The 22500-nt window shown below is 41.3% G+C and overlaps 1 protein-coding gene across 1 annotated transcript in view; it reads left to right on the top strand.

The window, feature by feature from the left end:
- Window positions 1-22500, top strand: part of LOC127455161 (formin-like) — a 73347-nt gene that overhangs the window by 37139 nt on the left and 13708 nt on the right. The window contains 7 exon segments of the mRNA XM_051722799.1: window positions 1128-1189; window positions 1572-1660; window positions 2163-2292; window positions 2722-2868; window positions 3188-3247; window positions 3332-3452; window positions 16085-16177. Of these exon segments, the coding sequence (XP_051578759.1) occupies window positions 1128-1189; window positions 1572-1660; window positions 2163-2292; window positions 2722-2868; window positions 3188-3247; window positions 3332-3452; window positions 16085-16177 (702 nt within the window).

Below are 22500 nucleotides of genomic sequence, written 5' to 3'. Positions count from 1 at the left end.
GCTTCTCATCTGTGTCACTGCTTGTTGATGCTCTTCACATGTTCCTATCGGACGGGTAGTCTTCTTCATATCTGTGTCTTGTCTCTTCTTGTTTTGTCTTATCTCTGCTGTGGTGTGTTACATGAGCTGTGCTGATTCTGTGTGTGTTTGTGTGTGTATGTGTGTGAGTGTGTGTGTGTGTGTGTGTGTGTGTGTGTATGTGTGAATGTGTATGTGTGTGAGTGTGTGTGTGTGTGTGAATGTATGTGTGTGAGTGTGTGTGTGTGTGTGAGTGTGAGTGTATGTGTGTGTGTGAGTGTGAGTGTGTATGTGTGTGAGTGTGTGTGTGTGAATGTATGTGTGTGAGTGTGTGTGTGTGTGTGTGTGTGAATGTGTGTGTGTGTGTGTATATGTGAGTGTATGTGTGTATGTGTGTGAGTGTATGTGTGTGTGTGTATATGTGTGAGTGAGTGTGTGTGTGTGTGTGTGTGAGTGGGTGTGTGTGTGTGTGTGTGAGTGCGTGTGTATGTGTGTGAGTGAGTGCGTATGTATGTGAGTGTGTATGTGTGTGAGTGTGTGTGTATGTGTGTGTGTGTGTGAGTGTATGTGTGAGTGTGTGTGTGTGTGTGAATGTGTGTGTGTGTGTGTGTATATGTGAGTGTATGTGTGTGAGTGTATGTGTGTGTGTGTGTGTGTGTGTGTGTGTGAGTGTGTGTGAGTGCGTGTGTGTGTGTGTGAGTGCGTGTGTGTGTGTGTGTGTGAGTGCGTGTATATGTGTGTGAGTGAGTGCGTATGTATGTGAGTGTGTATGTGAGTGTGTGTGTATGTGTGTGTGTGAGTGTGTGGGTGTGTGAGTGTGTGTGTGTGTGTGTGTGTGTGTGTGTATGTGAGTGTATGTGTGTGTATGGAGTTTATAGTATATTCGTTTAAACTTCAAACTTTCTTGCAATCTTTGTTATTGTACACATACACAAACACACACATATTTAGTAACATGTTTCTTGTGTTTATTTAGACACACACGCAAACACACGCACACACACACACACAATCTCTGTAATAAATGAGTGAATGTTTTCTTATAAGCAGCAGAAATAATAAGGCATCATGTTTGTTTATTTGCTCTCATAAAGTGATTTATATTGCAGCTGTGCTGACTGTGGATCATTCAATAGTTGATCTGGAGACGATTGAAGCTTTATATGAAAATGTGAGTACTCACAACTGAATCATAAAGAAACCTGATAGCACAGAATCATTTTCATGAGCTCAACATCTGATTTCTATTCTCTCATTCTTTTGCTGTTTATTTTTTTCTGCTGTCAGGTTTTTTTAACACAGCACCATCTGTTTGCCTGGAGTTTGTTGGTCTTGTCAATAAATATACTTTAAAATATTTCAATAAAAGTATTTAATAGTGTTTGTTGTGAATTATGCTCAGACCATGTTGTGTTGATTTGATCTACTTAATTTTTAAATCATACATGTCATGATATATATCTTCTTGTATATGACTTTATCAAATGTATCAAACTGTATCCTCGGTGCTGCTTTTTACTCAGAATGTTAATTGTTGTTTTAATTGTTTTCAGAGAGCTCAGAGAGATGAACTGGAGAAGATCAAGAAACATTACGAGACGTCTAAAGAAGACGAGATGAAACTCCTGGATAAACCTGAACAGTACGTCACTTCAAACGCTCACAACATCGTAAAACTGATGTGAAGTGCGTCAGTCGATTACAGTTATATTCTGTTATTTTAATTTTACTGTAAACTATAACCAGTAATATTTTACTTCTGCAAAACTCTGCAGAACTTAAATTCTGTAGACGCAGATTCTGTGTAGGCTGAATTATAACCGATAACAGGGTGAAGCATTTTTCTTATGAGTAAGTCTGCTGTATTTGACCTTTAACCTTTCATTGTAGTGAGTCAGACAGTATGCTAATCAGCCAGGAAACCAGCGATCATCTCATGATTGTGTGTTTATCACAGTGCTGTGTGTGACTCGTGCCGCTAATATTTGACTTAATTACACTTAAGTGCACTTAGTTACATCCAGATTTTTTGGTTCATGTAAAGATGGTTGGCTGCTTTGTTGAAGGTGTGTGTGTGTGTGTGTGTGTGTGTGTTACTCACCTCTTTGAAGTTATTAGTATTTCTTTCTCATCTTCCCACAAAGATTCCTGTATGAGTTATCCCAGATTCCTGATTTCGCCAGCCGCGCTCACTGCATCATTTTCCAGTCGGCCTTTGTGGATTTAATGTCCTCTGTCCATCGTAAGGTTGAGGTCATCTCTACTGTGTGCAAGGTAAAGCAGATTTGAGAGAACTGACAGTTCCTTTCTTTTGACTGGTGTTACATTTGATTTGCTGTTTCCTCTAGACCATAACAAATGTAGCAAATGTAGCAATTAAAGTGCTACTATGTATGAATGGCTGAATCCAAACAGACATACTATCTGTCCTTTATAGCTGGTGAGATTGTGACTGGTGTGTGCCAAACCATAGTACATTGGTAATATACTATTTCCAATGGAATTATTTTTCTTTCTTTTGCCCACAACCCCTTGTGCCAACCAAGAATTTTGGTTTGTGATTGTTGTGGTATCAAAGTTGGCTACTTTCTTTTTACTGTTCAAACAATTGACTTACTTCTTACCTAGTAGTACATACTTTAGTATAAGTATGCGAATAGTTTTTCACCAATTGTCCGTGTTTGTGACTGTGTACTTCTGTAGGCTCTTCTGGAGAGTGACAGTGTGAAGGATGTTATTGGTCTCGTTTTGGCTTTTGGAAACTACATGAACGGTGGAAACAGAACCAGAGGACAGGCGGACGGATTTGGACTCGAGATTCTTCCAAAGCTGAAAGATGTCAAGAGCAGGGTAGAACATATATCCTCCCATAATCCATAAATCTAGACTGTCATTTCTATAGATAGATGCTGTATTGATTCTAGAGGGGACGTTTATCAAAACAGTATATGATTACAAACAGAACCAAATTATTTTTGAGTATATGATTTGTGATTGAGAATGTGTCTGCCCCGGCCATTATATTAATTATCCAGTACCATTCAACTAACCTAATTCAACCTTCAGTAGCTGATGTGGTTTAGCTACATTTTGAAGTGTGCTTGAACTGATTCGACTTTATGCTAAATGGCAATCCTAATTCTCAACTGTCTTCCTCTTTTCCCACCAGGACAATCGTATAAGTCTAGTGGATTATGTGGTGTCCTACTACCTGAGGAACATGGATGAGGTGAGCTCTGCAGGTGAACAGTCCGTCTTTCTCAATGAAAGCTCTTGTTGTTGTGATTGTAGAGTAACTGTGTTGTGTTTTCAGAATGCAGGAACTGATAAGAGCGTTTTCCCATTGCCTGAACCTCAGGATCTGTTCCACGCCGCACAGGTGAAGTTTGAAGATCTCGCAAAAGACCTTCGCAAGTTAAAGAAGGAGCTGACAGGTACGACACATTCCTCCCCAATTTGAAAAGCCTAATTCCCAATGTGCTCTAAGTCCTCGTGGTGGCGTAGTGAATCTGCGCATCTTATCACGTGGCTTGTTGAGTGCGTTACTGCGGAGATGTAGGGCGTGTGGAGGCTTCACGCTATTCTCCACAGCATCCATGCACAACTCACCACGCGCCCCACCGAGAGCGAGAACCACATTATAGCGACCACGAGGAGGTTACCCCATGTGACTCTACCCTCCCTAGCAACCGGGCCAATTTGGTTGCTTAGGAGACCTGGCTGGTGTCACTCAGCATGCCCTGTATTCAAACTCACGACTCCAGGTGTGATAGTCAGCATCAATACTCGCTGAGCTACCCAGGCCCCACAACACATTCCTTTAACCACAGAGAGTTTTCTGAAAATCACTGGTAATCTTCGGATGTCTTTTGACATGATTTGATTGATTTAGCTCTTCAAGCTCTGAGGGTGTTTTTAAAGATTTGCTGTTTCAGTGGCATACCCAAAATTAAAGGCAAAAAAAAAAAAGTAGGGTCAAGTGTTTGGTATCAATGTAAAGAAAACGTTTTCAAATTTTTCTTTACAATTCTGAGAATCTCATCATAAGAAACTGCTGAAAAATCCAAAAAAATAAATAAATAAAATACATTATTTTTCTGATTTGTCATTATATACATTATATCTGGGTGTAAATAAGGTGGCTCCAAAAAACTACTTTTGTTTTGTTCCCAATCATGTCAACTGTATCTGAGAAAAATATAATTATCATATATGCGGGGGGGCTGGGTATCTCAGCGAGTACTGACGCTGACTATCACACCTGGAGTCGTGAGTTTGAATCCAGGGTGTGCTGAGTGACTCCAGCCAGGTCTCCTAAGCAACCAAATTGGCCTGGTTGCTAGGGAGGGTAGAGTCACATGGGGTAACCTCCTCGTGGTCGCTATAATGTGGTTCTCGCTCTCGGTGGGGTGCGTGGTGAGTTGTGCGTGGATGCTGCGGAGAATAGCGTGAAGCCTCCACACGCGCTACGTCTCCGCGGTGACGCGCTCAACAAGCCACGTGATAAGATGCACGGATTGACGGTCTCAGACGCGGAGGCACCTGAGATTCATCCTCCTCCACCCGGATTGAGGCGAGTCACTACACCACCACGAGGACTTAGAGCGCATTGGGAATTGGGCATTCCAAACTGGGGAGAGAAGGGGAGAAAATCAGTATCATATATGCAACACTAACATAATTGTCAAAGATATATACTTAGCTATTACTCGCTTTAATTTTGTCTGTGAGTAAAACTGTGAGTAGAGTTGTATTCTACTCTTTGAGAGCTTTCCAACAACATATGACACATGACTATTTGATCAGTTTGATGTTTTTACTGATTACAATAAAATAATGTGCAAAAGTTTTCAGAAATTATAAAATGGAACATTTCCTGCGGTGGGCCCATCCGAGCTTAAAGGGTTAAAAAAAAAAATAAAATAAAATAAAAAAAAGATTAGCTATTTTAATGTACGCATAACCTAGCCATTACAGAATCATTTTGATAGAAATGAAGTATGTGGCCATAATGCTTATTGGTATTAAAACAAACAAGCATGTCATTAACGTGCGGTTAAAAGCAGCTCATTTTCATGCAACAGTTTTTACCCTGGAAAAGGGCGTCTTACCCACATCATCTACTCTGTTCTGCTCCGGGCCGTTGGAGAGGTCGAGGGTCATGCCCCCCCTCCACCCCCTGGTGTCTGCAATTATTTAAATCAGCCAATAATATGGCATATGAAAGCAATTAGAAATGCTCTCTACTCATTCACCTCCATCCGAGAATCGTTGTTAAAAACCGCGATCCTCACTGACCCGCGGGACAAAATACAAAACGGCCACAAAACGACTGCTGCCCCACCTCGAGCTGTCTGTCACTCATTTATTAGCCCAAAAAATGGAAGACAATAAATACAGAATGAGGGCTTTAGCATTTGATCCACACCACAACAAAAAACTTGAAACGTCTCGCCTGCGAGTCCTCAGGCTGTTGGCAGGAGATTGTAAGGAGAAAGTTCTGAGCGTTTTGAAAGCGCACCTTCGACTTCTTGATTTCTGAGCTCACCGGCAGCAGACCGGCAGGGATAAATATTAATGCCGTGCGATCGTAAAGCAGTTCACAGAGAGCAAGTGTTCCTAATTATTCCTCAAGTCGAGAGGAAGCTGAGGTATTGGACTAGTAGAAAAATCACACCAGACAGATGTCTGTGTCTGACCTACATGTGAAGGCCCTTCGATGAGACTTGGATGTCCTGAAATGTTCTAATGTTGCATGTTAATAGAGACATCCTTTGCCTGACTCCTACACTGAATCTGTAAACACAAAGATTACAGGATATTGTAAAATATAAAACAGCAGAAGCCGATAACTAAGGTGGTGGATAGGGCTGATATCTGATTAATCGGCTGATAGTTTTTGCAAATGGATTTATAGAATGTAAAAAACTTTTCTTGAGGGTGTCGCACACCGGAAGCATCTGGCGGGCGACATGGCGTGTTCTAAAATTCGAAATAATTGTTTTCTATGAATGTATGCACACCCCTCGGCAGCGCCCAGCTACAACTCAGATTTCTGCTGTGCCATGGAGCGCAACTCGCCTAGTTTTCCATTAAATTCGACCAAATCATTATCAAAGGACATAGATTATTTTCTCTAGCCATCAGTGGATGATATATTGTGTATATGTATCTTTCATATAGCCTACGCAATGTGTTTTCAGATACAAGTATGTCTTTAGTGGTTTGACAGCTTGAATGAAGCCCATTCAATGCTACAGATAGAGAAATTGCATAATTAACGTAGCCATTTCTAATCGTAGAGTTTGCGCAGTTACACCAGTTTCATACACTAACCTGCAAACTCATCAGCGTCACTTTGTTCATTCTTGAAGAGGGGAAAAACCTTGGTAACGTTTGTGTGTGTACTGTCTGCCACCTGAACCGCATCGACGTGCCCTGTGTTTGATTCCTGCGGGCGTGGCGCTTCTCGTCTGGGGTGCGACCGCCTTTAGTATTTCCTTTCTTTCTTTTTTCTTTTTCTCCCCTTTTCTCCCCAATTTGGAATTCCCAATGCGCTCTAAGTCCTCGTGGTGGCGTAGTGACTCGCCTCAATCTGGGTGGTGGAGGATGAATCTCAGTTGCCTCCGCGTCTGAGACCGTCAATCCGCGCATCTTATCACGTGGCTTGTTGAGCGCGTTACCGTGGAGACCTAGCGCGTGTGGAGGCTTCACGCTATTCTCCGCGGCATCCACGCACAACTCACCACACGCCCCACCGAGAGCGAGAACCACATTATAGCGACCACGAGGAGGTTACCCCATGTGACTCTACCCTCCCTAGCAACCGGGCCAATTTGGTTGCTTAAGAGACCTGACTGGAGTCACTCAGCATGCCCTGGATTCGAACTCACGACTCCAGAGGTGATAGTCAGGGTCTTTACTCGCTGAGCTACACAGGACCCTAGTATTTCCTTTCTAAGACGGGTACAGACACAGAGGTAACAGAAGTCCAAAATGTATAAAATCCCACAGGCAGTTTGTTGTGCAACGAAAATCCCAATACTTACCAGAATTGTTTTTGGGCTTTTTTATTGGGTGCATAACGCAGGACTTTTACCAATAAACAAGCCCGAAAACACATCGGGACTCTTATTTTGAAATGGCGAAGACTTGGCTTTGTTAATAAGCTTTTTATAGCTTGTATATTCACCAGATGAAGGGTTTTGTAAATATACGCTCACTGAGAACTTTATTAGATACACCAGTTAATGTTCACATCAACCATCAGAATGGTGATCAAATGTGATCTCAGTGATTTGGAGCGTGGCATGATTGTTGGTGCCAGACGGGCTAGTTTGAGTATTTCTGGGATTTTCACACACAACAGTCTCTAGAATTTACTCAGAATGGTGCCAAAAACAAAAAACATCCAGTGAGCGGCAGTTCTGTCGACGGAAACGCCTTGTTGATGATAGAGGTCAACGGAGAACTGGTAAATTGGTAAAACCGATATATTGATCTACCTGTAGTATAAAGTTGCTCTTTCATAACTCCGTAGACTTAATGGAATTCTCAGTTATGTTTGATTGAACAATCAATATTATTATTTCCTTTAGAGAAATTAAAAGAGAGACCAATGAGTCGATCATTGACATGCAGTAAGAGTACAAAGATATAACATTAATGTTGATAGCATAGCTCAGACCATTTGCTCTTGGGAGAATTTAATGAGAAAAGTTTAAGTTCCTAATGACATCTCATATTGAGACTTTTGATTGTAGACTTTAGGATCTTGGCAAATCTGAGCAGTTTGAGAGATAGTTGAGATCACGTTTGACATCTCCACCTGTCTTGTGTGTATTTAGGGGTTTGTGTTTGCTGATTTTACACCCGTGGCGTGTGACAAGGCCTGGCGCAAGGGTCGTGACACGGGGTCAGTCTCAGGGGCGTTTACATGTCTGAACTATGAGACTAGAGCGAGACAGAGATGCCCTGAGACAACCTGACTGGCCTTCTGCCCTCACCGTTGCTCTCTTCAACGTTTACCAGAAATATGATCTCCACATGAGCTGCTTTGCTTTCTTTAGGGGGAAAAGAGTTTTATACATACTCTGTCTTTCTCTATTTCTCTCTTTTGCTCTCAGGTTGACCTGCTGTTTATAGATTTACTTAAGTTTAATGTTTGCAGCTTGAACAACAAATGTAGGATGGTATTTAACTTTAGACTTCCTAGGTAACTTATGTGGACATACTAAAAAATATTGACAACATCACACGGCTTCTTTCACACTTTTATGTCTTCTTATAAAATCAAGTCTTCCATTGGTCTGACAAACAAGTTGTCCCGCCCCAAAACACACACCATTGGTTGAATCAGAAGTTGACGTGTCTTGACACTCAAACAAACAGTGTCACAATGTTTAAAATTTTCAGGAACTCAAACTTTCAATGGATTACTGATAGTGACTCAACATTCAACTGAGATACCAGAAAGTATTTGAACCACCAAAAAATGACACTTTTATGGGTTTTTCTTCAACTTCGTGCACTTTCATGTCCCAGATGTTGATTTTTATTAAAGGTGTCATGACATACTCTTTTTTTTTATAATTTTATTATCTTCCCTGAGGTCCACTGATAATGTTAGTAAAGTTTTGGGGGGGGGTTTTGCACCAAAACAGTCATAATTTAGTAATATATGATCATTTTCCACCCTGTCTCTGGCCCTCTGTCTGAAACACTCTGTTTTGGTCTAAGCACCTCCTTAAAACTTCAATGTAAATGCCCACTGTTCTGATTGGCTAACATCGTGCAGCCCCTCAAATACAGCCATATTTGAAACTCAATGGGAAGAGAATGAACAAGCTCCACAACATTATAAAACTACATTTCAGGGGTTACACATAATGCACATCCAACACATTGCATCCGAATATATAAAACTGTTCATCTCAAGCACAGCAGCGCCAAAATCTATCAAATATTCATGAATGAAACTGTTTATTCACAGTTTGTGATCGGGTCCAATAGTGCTTTTAACTGCCCCATCCTTCAATAACAGATCCTTTGCAAAGCTTGAATCATATAATGACTGGCTCACAAGCAATCCACACTGATATGAGCCGAAAAAATGCTCATGCATAGTCCAAAGCAGGATGAACAAGACGTGCAAACACATACTGATGAGTATCATCGTGCACTGAGGCGCACATCACCGGAAACACATCAAAACGGTCAAAGACATCCATCTAGTGCATGTTTACATACACATACAATTAAAAATAGCACAGATGGGTGCAAGAACACGTTCAGGGCGCATTTGTGCTCAAAACAACAAGATGCAGTCTCTTTATCAGATTTGTAACTTGACACCACATATTTGAAAAGCAGCACGAGAAACATGACAGCAGTCAAAGATAGCTGTCCTAGTGTGTTTATATACAAAAATACGTAAACCAAAATCATCCAGATGGGTCCCCTTTGGTGTTCAAGAATAGTTAGTAGGCCACACTAGCCCTGTCTGCCCCGCTCTCTGTTTATGAACTGAAACACCAGTGGGCGGGGCCAAGGGTGCGATGATGTAAAAGTAGGCGTTGATGTTGTTGCTGTAGAGGCAGTCGTGAATTAATAGGCCCCCAAATGACATAGTGAAGTCGAAGAAGTAGAGAACGAGGCGTATTTGCAGCTTGGTTTCAATAAATGCTTTTATTGCATTGGGGATTAAGTTTTGAGTTCTGAAATTTACAGTATGTTTTTATTGTTGAAAGACCTGTTATATGTCGAAATATCAAGGAACATTTGATTCCTCATGACATGACCCCTTTAAAACTAACAGATTTTTAACTTTTTTTTCTTTTTGTTATATGAAGGTCAAATTGAAATTGACTTTGAAACTGTTAATCAGGGCTTCATCATTTATTTTTAGTACTTTTAAAATGCCTTTTAAGTTTTGGCAGTAAATTCTTTCAAAGTTAAACTAGGAAAGTCCATTAAAAAATAAAAATTATTGGGGGTCTGGGTATCTCAGCGTGTATTGACGCTGACTATCACACCTGGAGTCGTGAGTTCGAATCCAGGGTGTGCTGAGTGACTCCAGCCAGGTCTCCTAAGCAACCAAATTGGCCCGGTTGCTAGGGAGGGTAGAGTCACACGGGGTAACCTCCTCGTGGTCGCTATAATGTGGTTCTTGCTCTCGGTGGGGCGCGTGGTGAGTTGTGTGTGGATGCCGTGGAGAATAGTGTGAAGCCTCCACATGCACTAGGTCTCCACGGTAACGCGCTCAACAAGTCACGTGATAAGATGCACGGATTGACAGTCTCAGACGCGGAGGCAACTGAGATTCGTCCTCCTCCACCCGATTTGAGGAGAGTCACTACGCCACCACGAGGACTTAGAGCGCATTGGGAATTGGGCATTCCAAATTGGGAGAAAAAGGGGAAAAAATAAAAAATTAAAATTATTACATGTTTGAACAAAAGGAGAAATAAACAAACCATTTTTTTATTTATTGTGTGAAAATTATTTATATCAAATAATAATAATTCAAAAGAAATTGTCCCAGAGTTGTGGTGTCATTGCCACCACACCAAACAATGTTGCCCCTTATAAAGTTTGTTCAAAACTGAGTGTACTTGTTAACCAAATTATGTAAAAAGTGTGTAAATATTATTTAATTGTGTGTATTTAGGACATATATAAATGTTAGCTATGTAATTAGCCTTAGCAAAACAAATAAGTCTGCCTTTTTTATTTCAAAACCGTTAAATATGTCAATTTTCATGACAAAATGACATAAATCTCCTGTGATGCATGTACATACAGTAGGAATGTAAAAAAAGCTTATCAAGGCTTAACTGCTAAAAGTGGCCACTTAAAAAAGACACCCATATTTTATAAAAACGGGGGTTGGAAGTTTGGCATTAATCATGGATATAGAAAAACATAAAAATGTTGGATGTGCCATGAATTTCCCCGCTCTGAAGTCCGTCAGACAGTGTCCTTTTCATTAAGCCACTGGTGGGTCGTGTCATTTTTCTGGGAAACTCGACCACAATTCTGAAAACAGAACCCCACAAACTGTTTCATACGTGAGGAACACGGGAACATCCAGGCAACTTTGGGCAAAATAATGCAAACACAAATGAGACAAAAAACTTGAGGCAGAAAGCACAAAGAACCACAGCTGTTTTTCTTAAAGTTCAATGACAAGAGACAAACATGAACGCATGAGTAATGGCTATCAAAGACTAACAGCTCTGGACGGCCATTATTGAATGTTTCCAGATGAAACTGTCTCTTTGGAGCCGAGACAATGAGTATACACACACTGAGAGGCCGTTGGCACGACTCTTCATGTGTTTGTGTGCATTTGCATGTCGGCTACTTTCATTTATTAGTTCTAAACCACAAAACATTGATCTGAGAAGATGTTAGTCTGGTGTCGTCAGCATTGTTCTTTGGTGAGTCTGCAGAGCTTTGATGTCGCCACAAACAACCAGTTATCTGCATTCTAGCAATTCCACCTCTGGGTATTAATTTTTATAACAATGTAAGTGGCGCATCAATTGAGCACTTTGCCAAGAGTCGAGACAATAGATGCATTGCTTATGTCCTCAACCGTTTTAGATGACAAAAGAGCGATTTAACGAAAACCACGTTTCTACGTGCATACCACTCAGACTCACAAGGCTTTAAACGTCATGTTTTGGAAAATCTTTCAGGAGAAAAGACATTTGTCTGTCCGGCAGCCCACAGTTATTTATATAGCATGCTGTGAATTTCAGCAGATAATCCACAATTATATACAACCTCAGTGTGCTGTCAGAGCTCGGTATGAATCCCAATATTACCCCTCTGACGGGCCAAGGCCAACGCGTCGAGATAAATCATCATGTAGCTCCTACAGCCCTACAGGTTTATTGGATATTATGGCAGTTTTGCAGCGTTTGCTACCAGAGGTTAGTTGTAGACATAAAACGATAGCCACAGAACATCTGAACACGTGAGGAGAACTTGGACATCAGGCCCATGAACAGTTTAACTTTAAAAAATCGATATTCAATCATGGCTTCAGTCTAGGTTGAGAAAGTTCTGTTTTATTATTCAGTCTCAGATCATGCTTAACACCCTGCCTACACATGCCACAATGGCTTGATACTGTTGTTAACTTTCTAAATTGCGTTCAGAAAGTATGGACCTATCAACGAATGCATCCAGTGTAGACAGCATCATTGATTGTAATGGGAGCGATTGGTTTTTGACACAATGCGCTGCTCTCGTCTGGTGTAAGACTGAATGAAGAGTCATTACTCAGCATTTGAACTTCAAAAACTTCTTTCAAAAGGGTTCATACAGACCCAATAGCCACATGAAGTCTTAACACTCATGAGACTGAACCTATAGCAGCATGGCATTTGTTTGTTTAGATTCTGTGACCGCATATCCACAACCACAAAGAACAAGCTCAATAATCCTTTATTTGTAACTTCTCCCCTAAGAAACATGCAAAAACAAAACAAAACAAAAAACATCATCCAATCACTGTCAACCATGTTAAAATAAAATGATACATTATAAATTGTGAATCTATGTACTGATTATCATTGTCACATGTCTGTCAAACATGTTGAGTGATCCAAACATCATCTGCAGCCTGAAACTGAACTTTTGATCAGATTTTAGGAGTGAATGCACTTAACTGCATAGAGAGCTATAGGATGCTCCCTTGCTCCCTATTTAGTGAATGACTTAACCTCCAGTGTGCTGTCTGTCTGCACTGGTCTCAGAACAGTTTGAAATGCACCTTATTTTCATCCTAACTCCATATAAAGCCTCTGAAAGACACATTTTTCAGTTTTTGGATGCATGCATTGATTCTCAATGTGATAATACACAGACAGTGAATAAAGGATATTTGAACTGAATCTGAGCATATAGTCCACAAATGTGGTCATTGTGTTTAACAGTGTTCCACACATTAACACACACACAGACAGCTTCGTGCGTCTCTCTCTCCCGTCTGCCGCTGTCTCCTCTCCTTAAATACTCCCGCCACCCCTCACTGGAACGCGAGACCGGTGTGGCACACAGGTGGACCTCATTCATCACTCATCTTCCTGGCCTCGCTCTGCCCAGATGCCGCTCAGTCCCGCCCTGCACGACACATTCCCCCATCGCCAAACTCAGGTCGGGTTCTCCGGCCTGAGACATTGACGTTGATGCATCAGGATGGTCTCCGGGTCCGACCTGCACGTGCCTGGGAGTGGGAACAAGATGAGGGAGAGGGGGAGAATATACAGAGAGAGAGGAGAAAGCAGAGAGAGGAGAGGAGAGAACGACGGGCTCGCCCGGCCCCGGACACGCTGTCAACTGGCCCTCAGCTCGCTGTACTGCTTCCGTCCACGATGCCGGGCGATGGCACTGGACCACTCAGCCGTCCCTTTTGGTTGCCGGTTGACACAGAGCTCCAGCGTCACCAGATCGAGCACTCCCTCGGCATCGCGATCCTCAGTCAGTGGCGAGGACTCCTTGATGCAGTGTCCTTCCTCCTTCCCGGGTTTCGGCACCAGTGTAACATTTCGTGGAAAAGGAGGAAGCTGGGACCGGCTTAACAAACACGTAAGACACTTTAATCACGCTTTTCAGTGGACAACGTAACGGGGTGCCTTCCAGCCCCACATAAAACACATGTACTGCTTTTCAGCCAGCTACGTCAAACAAATCAACACACAGTTAGAAGACGTGTTGTCTTAGCACTACACTTGTGCTAATTTAGCTGCTTTATAAACATCCATAATTCTGCTGCTCCCCCATAACAATCCTAAACACATGCAGGCATTTACTACATTCCTCAGTAATAACCAGATGAATAACTATACAAACATATATTTAAATATGCACTGCATGTACTGTACATGTTTGGAGGAGGTATAGAAATCCAGTTGCCAGGTAATGGCTCTTTTACTCTTTGAGTTTGTTTCAACGCAGTTGTTTGGCAGCACAACAAAGACTCTGTTGAGCACAAACAACACAAACGAGGTTCCTCGACTCCAGACGGGTCAAAATCAATTCAGCATCTGCTCCACGAGTTCAAAAACAACCTCAGTGAGGGAGTGCTGGTCTGGATCAGACCCCCATCTCTTTTATAATGATTTAGTCCAAGGAGGTCTATGATATTTGGACAGATCGTTCCATTAGCATTTACATTCATCTCAAAGGCAGCTGTTGGGCTGGAGCATGCGGGCATGAAATGATGCAACCCTTTGTTCATGGGCACACATGTTTGAGCTATAAATGGCATTTGACAAATCACTCTGGAAGGAAATGACACCATGACAACACTGGGTAGTGTCGTGTTTCACAGTACTTTTGCTATTAAATCTTTTGTTTAAAAAGGCTTGTGGAATTTACAGAAGCACATATTATCATTTTACAAACTCAATGGTCAGTCGCTAAAATCAGTGTCTCTTTAGAGGTTGAACATTTTCATTTCTCTTTTGAAACCCCACAGATGAACTCTATTAAAAGATTCCAATAATAGACAAAAGGTCAGCAGCACTCAAAACTCCAAACAACTGATCAAGAATAATTGATAAAGACGAACAAGACAGTCTATATTAGGCAGATATCCACATCACACTTACTAAAAATAATTAAGTAACCTCTTGAAATAGTTTTGATGCTTGCCACCTGAACAAACTGTTATGATTCTTTGGGTGCAATAATGAAAAGCATTCCTTCTTTTGTTACGTTTTGAACGCGCTCCAAACTCGTTTAAACGTCTCCAGTGTTTGTCTTTATTAACCATCTGTTTGGGATGAACTTTGCGTGGATTCACACATTTCTTCCTCATGTTTCTTATTGAACTTGTTTATGAAGGTGCCGGTAATGTGATATGCCAAACTCACCTGAACTTCATTAATTCACCTCATTACTGCTTCATTCACCTCTGATGAGGCTGATTCATTCACATCAATCCCTCTGTCGCTTGTTGTAGTCTCCTACATTCACACAGGCAGAAAAAAAAATCTGATTTTTTTGGACGTTTTTGTATTTTGAACAGTACAAAAACACATAAAATCAGTTTTTACAATTTTCTTTTTTTTATATATATAATTATATATATATATATTTTAGCTCTACACCTTTTAGCCCTCCAAAAATCTCTTTTTAAATTTGTTTTATTTTTTTTTAAATTCCCAATTAAATCCTAAGTCCTCGTGGTGGCGTAGTGACTCGCCTCAAGGACGAATCTCAGTTGCCTCCGCGTCTGAGACCGTCAATCCGAGCATCTTATCACGTGACTTGTTGAGTGCGTTACCGCGGAGATGTAGCGCGTGTGGAGGCTTCACGCTATTCTCCGTGTCATCCACGCACAACTCACCACACGCCCCACCGAGAACAAACCACATTATAGCAACCACGAGGAGGTTACCCCATGTGACTCTACCCTCCCTAGCAACCGGGCCAATTTGGTTGCTTAGGAGACCTGGCTGGAGTCACTCAGCACGCCCTGTATTCAAACTCACGACTCCAGGTGTAATAATCAGCGTCAATACTCACTGAGCTACCCAGACCCCCCACGAATCTCTCTTTGAGAAAATAGGGCATAGGGATAATCACTTAAATAGAAAGTCCTACAGCGCAGCACAATGAAGAAATATGGAATTTTGGTGACAAACATGTCGGCGCGGTCATACAGTGATGTCACATGAAACAAGTCAATATGTCAAATATATGTCACAAGGCAGCTAAAGCAGTGCAAATATAAGACATTGGCTTTACCTACACAAAGAAATGTGCTAAGGTGCCGTAACCCACAATGGTTGCAAGCATTCAAGCATTCAAGCATTTAAGCATTCAAGGTATTGAATGTCTTTCACCGTAACTATCGTACCTGCAGTGATGGCAGCAACAAACATGGCATATGCCACTGTCCCCATTTTTTACACTGTTGTCTGACAAGTGTGTTGATTCAAGGATGCTGCCCTCATGATGAACATAGTCAATGGCAAAGCTTCCAACCATGCATGGTGAACATATGCAAATTTGAATAGATGCTATTTATGTCTCTTCTTTCCTGCAGCTTGTGAGAAGGAAGTTCTGCAGGTGTGCGAGAACTCTTCTGAAGAACATCTCCAACCCTTCAAAGACAAGATGGACACCTTCATCAGAACAGGTGAGTCAGAAATGAGAGACAAGACAGGTTGAGATGCACTTTATATCACTTAAGCCCAAAGTATATGAACGCTAGGTGTCTGCGTAAAGGACACGTGATGCACTAATTAGTGGGTACACTAGAAGATATAATCGCCGCTAAACAATAGGACGAAGGTGGAACATTCACAGTAGATGTGCACGTCAAGAGCACATGTGTCAGGAGGTCAGGAGATAAACTTGTACAATTTGAGTTTAAAGGAATATAAAGACATGTTTATGGGTCTAAAACATTTAAGAAAAATAGTCCAGTCTCTCATAGTAGTCGTAGCGCGCATTCGCCAACCGCCTTGGTCCAGAACCATGTTCATATTGACTTGGTCTGTCTGTGGTCTTGCCTGCGGTCTGACCGAATGCTCGCTGTGTAACTGCACACAGACCAGTGAAATGAAAAACTCGCTCCACTATGAAAACCTCCAGGCTTTGATTGGACTGGAAGCGGATCGTGTTGCCCTAAACATGGAGTATGTACTTAAGTCGTGCTATAAAGCTGGCGGGAGAACTTTGACTGGACTCTCATAAAGACCGGCCCTCCGTGACGTGATCGCTTCAGAGACCACCACGTCAGTACACTTCACGCTGCTCTGGGGGTCAGGGGGTGTCATCCTGCAAGACCAAACACAGCTGAAATGTTTTTGTCGCTTAGAAATGTCCTTCTGAATTTTGAGAAAAAGTTTTGATGTCAAAAGACAGACTGTTGATCAGTCTTTCCAGCATAATCTCATCATCTCATGCCATATTTGAAGTATGAAACTGTATGGCAGTGTTTATCTAGTGTAATGTGCACTGCATGAGATCAATCGAACTGACCCTAATCACTAATATTGATCCACATTCAGCAATTAAATACATTCTGGGAAAGAACTGTGTGCTTTCAAACACTGAACCGAGTGGCCATTAAAACTATGACACTTTCCAGTGTGTACAGGCCAGTTGAGTGGACAGACGCACAACTTCAGTGTAAACTTTCCAGTGTGGTATTATGATGCTCTTTATAAACACGTGTCTGTTGTATCGTCTTTGAAGCAGCAAAGTTTAGTGTGAACATTCGTCTTGTCACAACTCTAATACACAACCCATATGGAGATTTAGGTGCTAAACCGGAATAAGATTTTGTGCAGGATCCTCAAGATGTTCTCCTGGAGTTCAGTGGTGAACGGGGACCCTGAATGATCTGTTAGTATCTGAGTGTTCATTAAAGATCAATTTCATATTCTGTAAAAAACAAAAAAACAAAAAAATTATGTGAATTCAGTTGAGTCTTCATAGGTGATTGTCTGATTGTGCTTCCTGTCTATCTATCTACTATATCTATCAGTCTGTCTGTCTGTCCGTCCATGGTTCTGTCTGTGTTTCTCTCTGTTTATCTGTCTATACATCTATCTGTCTGTCTATCTTTCATTCTATAGGTCTATCTATCCATCTGCCTGTCTGTCTGTCTATCTATCTATCCATCTGTCTGTCTGTCTGTCTATCTATCCATCTGTCTGTCTGTCTGTCTATCTATCCATCTGTCTGTCTATAGCTCTTTCTATCTATCTATCTGTCTGTATGTATGTCTATCTTTCTGTCTGTCTTTCTGTCTGTCCATCTGTCTGCCCATCTGTCTGTCTTTCTGTATATTATCTGTCTGTGTATCTGTCTATTTATCTATCTGTCTGTCTGTCTTTCTGTCTGTCTATCCATCTGTCTTTCAATCTATCTATCTATCTGTCTGTATGTCTGTCTGTCTGTCTGTCTATCTATCTATCTGACAGTCTGTCTGTCTGTCTGTCTGTATGTATGTCTATCTTTCTGTCTGTCTTTCTGTCTGTCCATCTGTCTGCCCATCTGTCTGTCTTTCTGTATATTATCTGTCTGTGTATCTGTCTATTTATCTATCTGTCTGTCTGTCTTTCTGTCTGTCTATCCATCTGTCTTTCAATCTATCTATCTATCTGTCTGTATGTCTGTCTGTCTGTCTGTCTATCTATCTATCTGACAGTCTGTCTGTCTGTATGTATGTCTATCTTTCTGTCTGTCTTTCTGTCTGTACATCTGTCTGCCCATCTGTCTGTCTTTCTGTATATTATCTGTTTGTGTATCTGTCTATTTATCTATCTGTCTGTCTGTCTTTCTGTCTGTCTATCCATCTGTCTTTCAATCTATCTATCTATCTGTCTGTCTGTCTGTCTGTCTGTCTATCTTTCTGACAGTCTGTCTGTCTGTCTGTCTGTATGTATGTCTATCTTTCTGTCTGTCTTTCTGTCTGTACATCTGTCTGCCCATCTGTCTGTCTCTCTGTATATTATCTGTCTGTCTATCTGTCTATTTATCTATCTGTCTGTCTGTCTTTCTGTCTGTCTATCCATCTGTCTTTCAATCTATCTACCTATCTGTCTGTCTGTCTATCTATCTATCTATCTGACAGTCTGTCTGTCTGTATGTATGTCTATCTTTCTGTCTGTCTTTCTGTGTGTCTATTTATCTATCTGTCTGTCTGTCTTTCTGTCTGTCTATCCATCTGTCTTTCAATCTATCTATCTGTCTGTCTGTCTGTCTGTCTGTCTGTCTGTCTGTCTATCTATCTGACAGTCTGACTATCTATTTATCTGTCTGTCTGTTTGTCTGTCTGTCTGTCTGTCTGCCCATCTGTCTGTCTGTCTATTTATCTATCTATCTGTCTTTCTGTCTGTCTATCCATCTGTCTTTCTATCTATCTGTCTGTCTTTCTGTCTGTCTATCTGTCTGTCTGTCTGTCTGTCTATCTATCTGACAGTCTGACTAGCTAGCTATCTATCTGTCTGTCTGTCTATCTATCTGGCTGTCTATTTGTCTGTATCTATCTGTCTGTCTATCTAACTATCTGTCTGTCTGTCTATCTATCTATCTGTCTGTCTGTCTATCTATCTATCTGACAGTCTGACTATCTATCTATGTGTCTGTCTGTCTGTCTGTCTATATATCTGTCTGTCTGTCTGTCCGTCTCTCTATCTATCTGTCTGTCTCTATCTTTGTATCTGTCTGTCTATCTGTGTCTATCTATGTTTCTATCTGTCTGTCTGTCTGTCTTACTGTATGTCTGTTTGTCCTTTTATCAATCTATCCATCCATCCTTCCACCCAGAGAGTGCAGGTATTGATAATTATCAGTGAGAAACAAACACAGTTTATCTGCAGATGTTGAGAAGGTCAGATATCTGTCTGCAGCTCTTCATAATGAACATTGAGTGTGAGTGCTGCAGTACAGCGACTGCTCAGATCCGCAAGTCACTTTTAAAGCCTGAATTTATTGTCTCTCTCAGCGTGCGAGTCCCGTAACTTTCTAGTTAGCCACTACTGGTTTCATGTTTACAGACGAAGCTCAGGAGAAAATTCACACATACTTTACTTCACCACAGCGCTCTCCTGTGCCACCTCCACAAACACATGCACACGCATGCAGCAGAGAGAGACCGCAGGCGCCAGGCCACCCCTGCTGAGAACAACACCACCGGTCACGGCTCACCCCACTCGAGCTGTTACAACATAACACCCCCTCTCTCTGTTCATTAGCCTTAGACTATCACACACTCCAGATTTGTTATAGTTTTGAGAATTTCACTAGTTTTTGTTTTGTATTTTGATTTACAATTTTATTTTAGTATTAGTTTCGATTCTATTTTATTTTGTTTCAGTATTAGTTTTAGTTTTCTTTGCACTGAAAATGTATTCCATCTGTCTTTGACAACACAAGCGAACTGTGGTTGGTTGTTTTATGTCTTGTCTAATTAGGTGTTTTTTGTTTTTTTTTACAGAATGCACTAAAGTCAGACTTTGCTTACGAAAACTAATGTTCTGTCATTTCAGTTTTGAGTCCTATTTTGGTGCATGTTTATAGTTTCATTTTCCTTCGTTTGCTGTCTCCCGGTTTTAGTTAAGGAACATTTTTACTTACTGCTTGTGTTCATCTTCATAATAGTTTTCATTAACGATAATTACCTTGACACACACATGCTCGGAAAATAGAAAGCGTGTTCACACTCTCGTCGGCCCCCACCAAAGACCCCCAAACTCGCCTTTGAACAATTTTTCGGAGACTTCCCCCTCTTAAATCTTGGGAGTGGGAAAGGTCCCCCCATCACAGTAAAAAAAGGGATGAATCTGTAAAATGCAATAAATCTGAGATCACAGGCGCTCTCCGGCCTCAGATAAATTCTTGCATCTCCACTGCGCCGCCGCCACACACATCTGCCTTGCATTTAAACACTATTACATGGAGCAACACCACAGGAGCCAGTAAAACACACACACACCTCAAAAGCCACGGACACATCAACAAGTTCACACACACCTCACACAACACAGACACAAACACCCCAAAGGAAAAGAAAATCACAAATGAGATCTCTGTCATATCTCAGATGTTTCTCCTAAAAAACAAGACTCCAGTAATCTCACACATGTCTCCTCTAGAGTTTCAGATCTCAACAATGTCTCAAACTGTGCTCAGATTTGACAAGAAACTAAAGTCTGTAATCAAAAGTCAGAGATCTCAATATGTCATCAGATTCTCCCAAAAGCAAATGATCTGAGCTATGATGTCACTCCCTGCGGAAAACAAATAAATATATATAATAATTACATTATAAATTAATAACCACTTACTTGATCTGAACTTTTTAAAGCGTAGAATCTGGTCTTTACGATGCGTATAACTGATCCTACCAGTTCTTAAATAATGCTTTTTAATTGGCTGACAAATAAGAACTGTTTCGTTCTCATCATTTGCAAATTTGTTATCACAACAATTCTATTCAGAGGTGATAAAACCATAAAAGAGTTGAGATAGTCATGTGTTATATATTGTAGAATGCAATGAGCAAATGTGTTTCACTCAGAGGTCAAACTGCAGTGAGTTTTAGTGTATGAAATTCACACAGACACATGAATATAATAAACAGGAGTGTCTTTTTGTCACATTTTCCTTATTTATTCTTGAAACATATATAAAACAGAGACAATGACATATCTTAACTTACAGCAGATGATCCTGATTCAAACGAGCCCAAACACAACATAATATGATGAGTAGATCTTTTTTTTCTCTTTCTCCCAATTTGGAATGCCCAATTCCCACTACTTAGTAGGTCCACATGGTGGCGTGGTTACTCACCTCAATCCGGGTGGCGGAGGACAAGTCTCAGTTGCCTCCGCTTCTGAGACCGTCAATCCGTGCATCTTATCACGTGACTCGTTGTGCATGACACCGCGGAGACTCACAGCATGTGGAGGCTCATGCTACATTCCACGATCCACGCACAACTTACCACACGCCCCATTGAGAGCGAGAACCCATAATCGCGACCACGAGGAGGTTACCCCATGTGACTCTACCCTCCCTAGCAACCGGGCCAATTTGGTTGCTTAGGAGACCTGGCTGGAGTCACTCAGCATGCCCTGGATTCGAACTCGTGACTCCATGTGTGATAGTCAGCATCAACACTTGCTGAGATACCCAGACCCCATGATGAGTAAATCTTGAAATATTCCGCAAAGAGTGAACATGGAAAGACGATGCACAAAACATGCTCAGTACACATTGTGTGTTTGTGTGTGTGTGTGTGTGAGTGTGTGTATGTGTATGTGTTTGTCTGTGTGTGTGTGTGTGTGTATGTGTGTGTGTTTTGTGTGTGTTTGTGTGTGTATGTGTCTGTCTGTGTGTGTGTTTGTGTGAGTGTGTGTGTGTGTGTGTGTGTGTGTGTGTGTGTGTATGTATGTGTATGTGTCTGTGTGTGTATGTGTGTGTGCGTGAGTGAGTGTGTATGTGTCTGTCAGTGTGTGTGTGTGTTTGCGTGTATGTGTGTGTGTTTGTGTGTATGTGTGTGAGTGTCTGTGTGTATGTGTCTGTGTGTGTGTGTGTGTGTGTATGTGCGTGAGTGTATGTATTGTGTGTGTGTTTGTGTGTGTGTGTGAATGTATGTGTCTGTCTCTCTGTGTGTGTATGTGTGTGAGAGTGTGTGTGAGTGTGTATGTGTCTGTCTGTGTGTGTTTGTGTTTGTGTGTATGTGTGTGAGTGTCTGTGTGTATGTGTCTGTGTGTGTGTATGTGCGTGAGTGTATGTGTTGTGTGTGTGTTTGTGTGTGTGTGAATGTGTGTATGTGTCTGTCTCTCTGTGTGTGTTTGTGTTTGTGTGTGTGTGTGTGTGTGTGTGTGCGTGCACATGTTCGAGGACTTTGTTTGAGCAAACACACATCCTCACATGTGCTCATCTAAAGGATTGTGATGCTCCTGAACACTTAATATATCTGTATTTTGTATTCTAATC

This window comes from Myxocyprinus asiaticus, chromosome 17 (assembly GCF_019703515.2).
Source record: "Myxocyprinus asiaticus isolate MX2 ecotype Aquarium Trade chromosome 17, UBuf_Myxa_2, whole genome shotgun sequence".
NCBI classification, from domain to species: Eukaryota; Metazoa; Chordata; class Actinopteri; order Cypriniformes; family Catostomidae; genus Myxocyprinus; species Myxocyprinus asiaticus.
The sequence above is the reverse complement of the archived record's forward strand: the minus strand, read 5'-3'. Positions and strand labels throughout refer to the sequence as shown.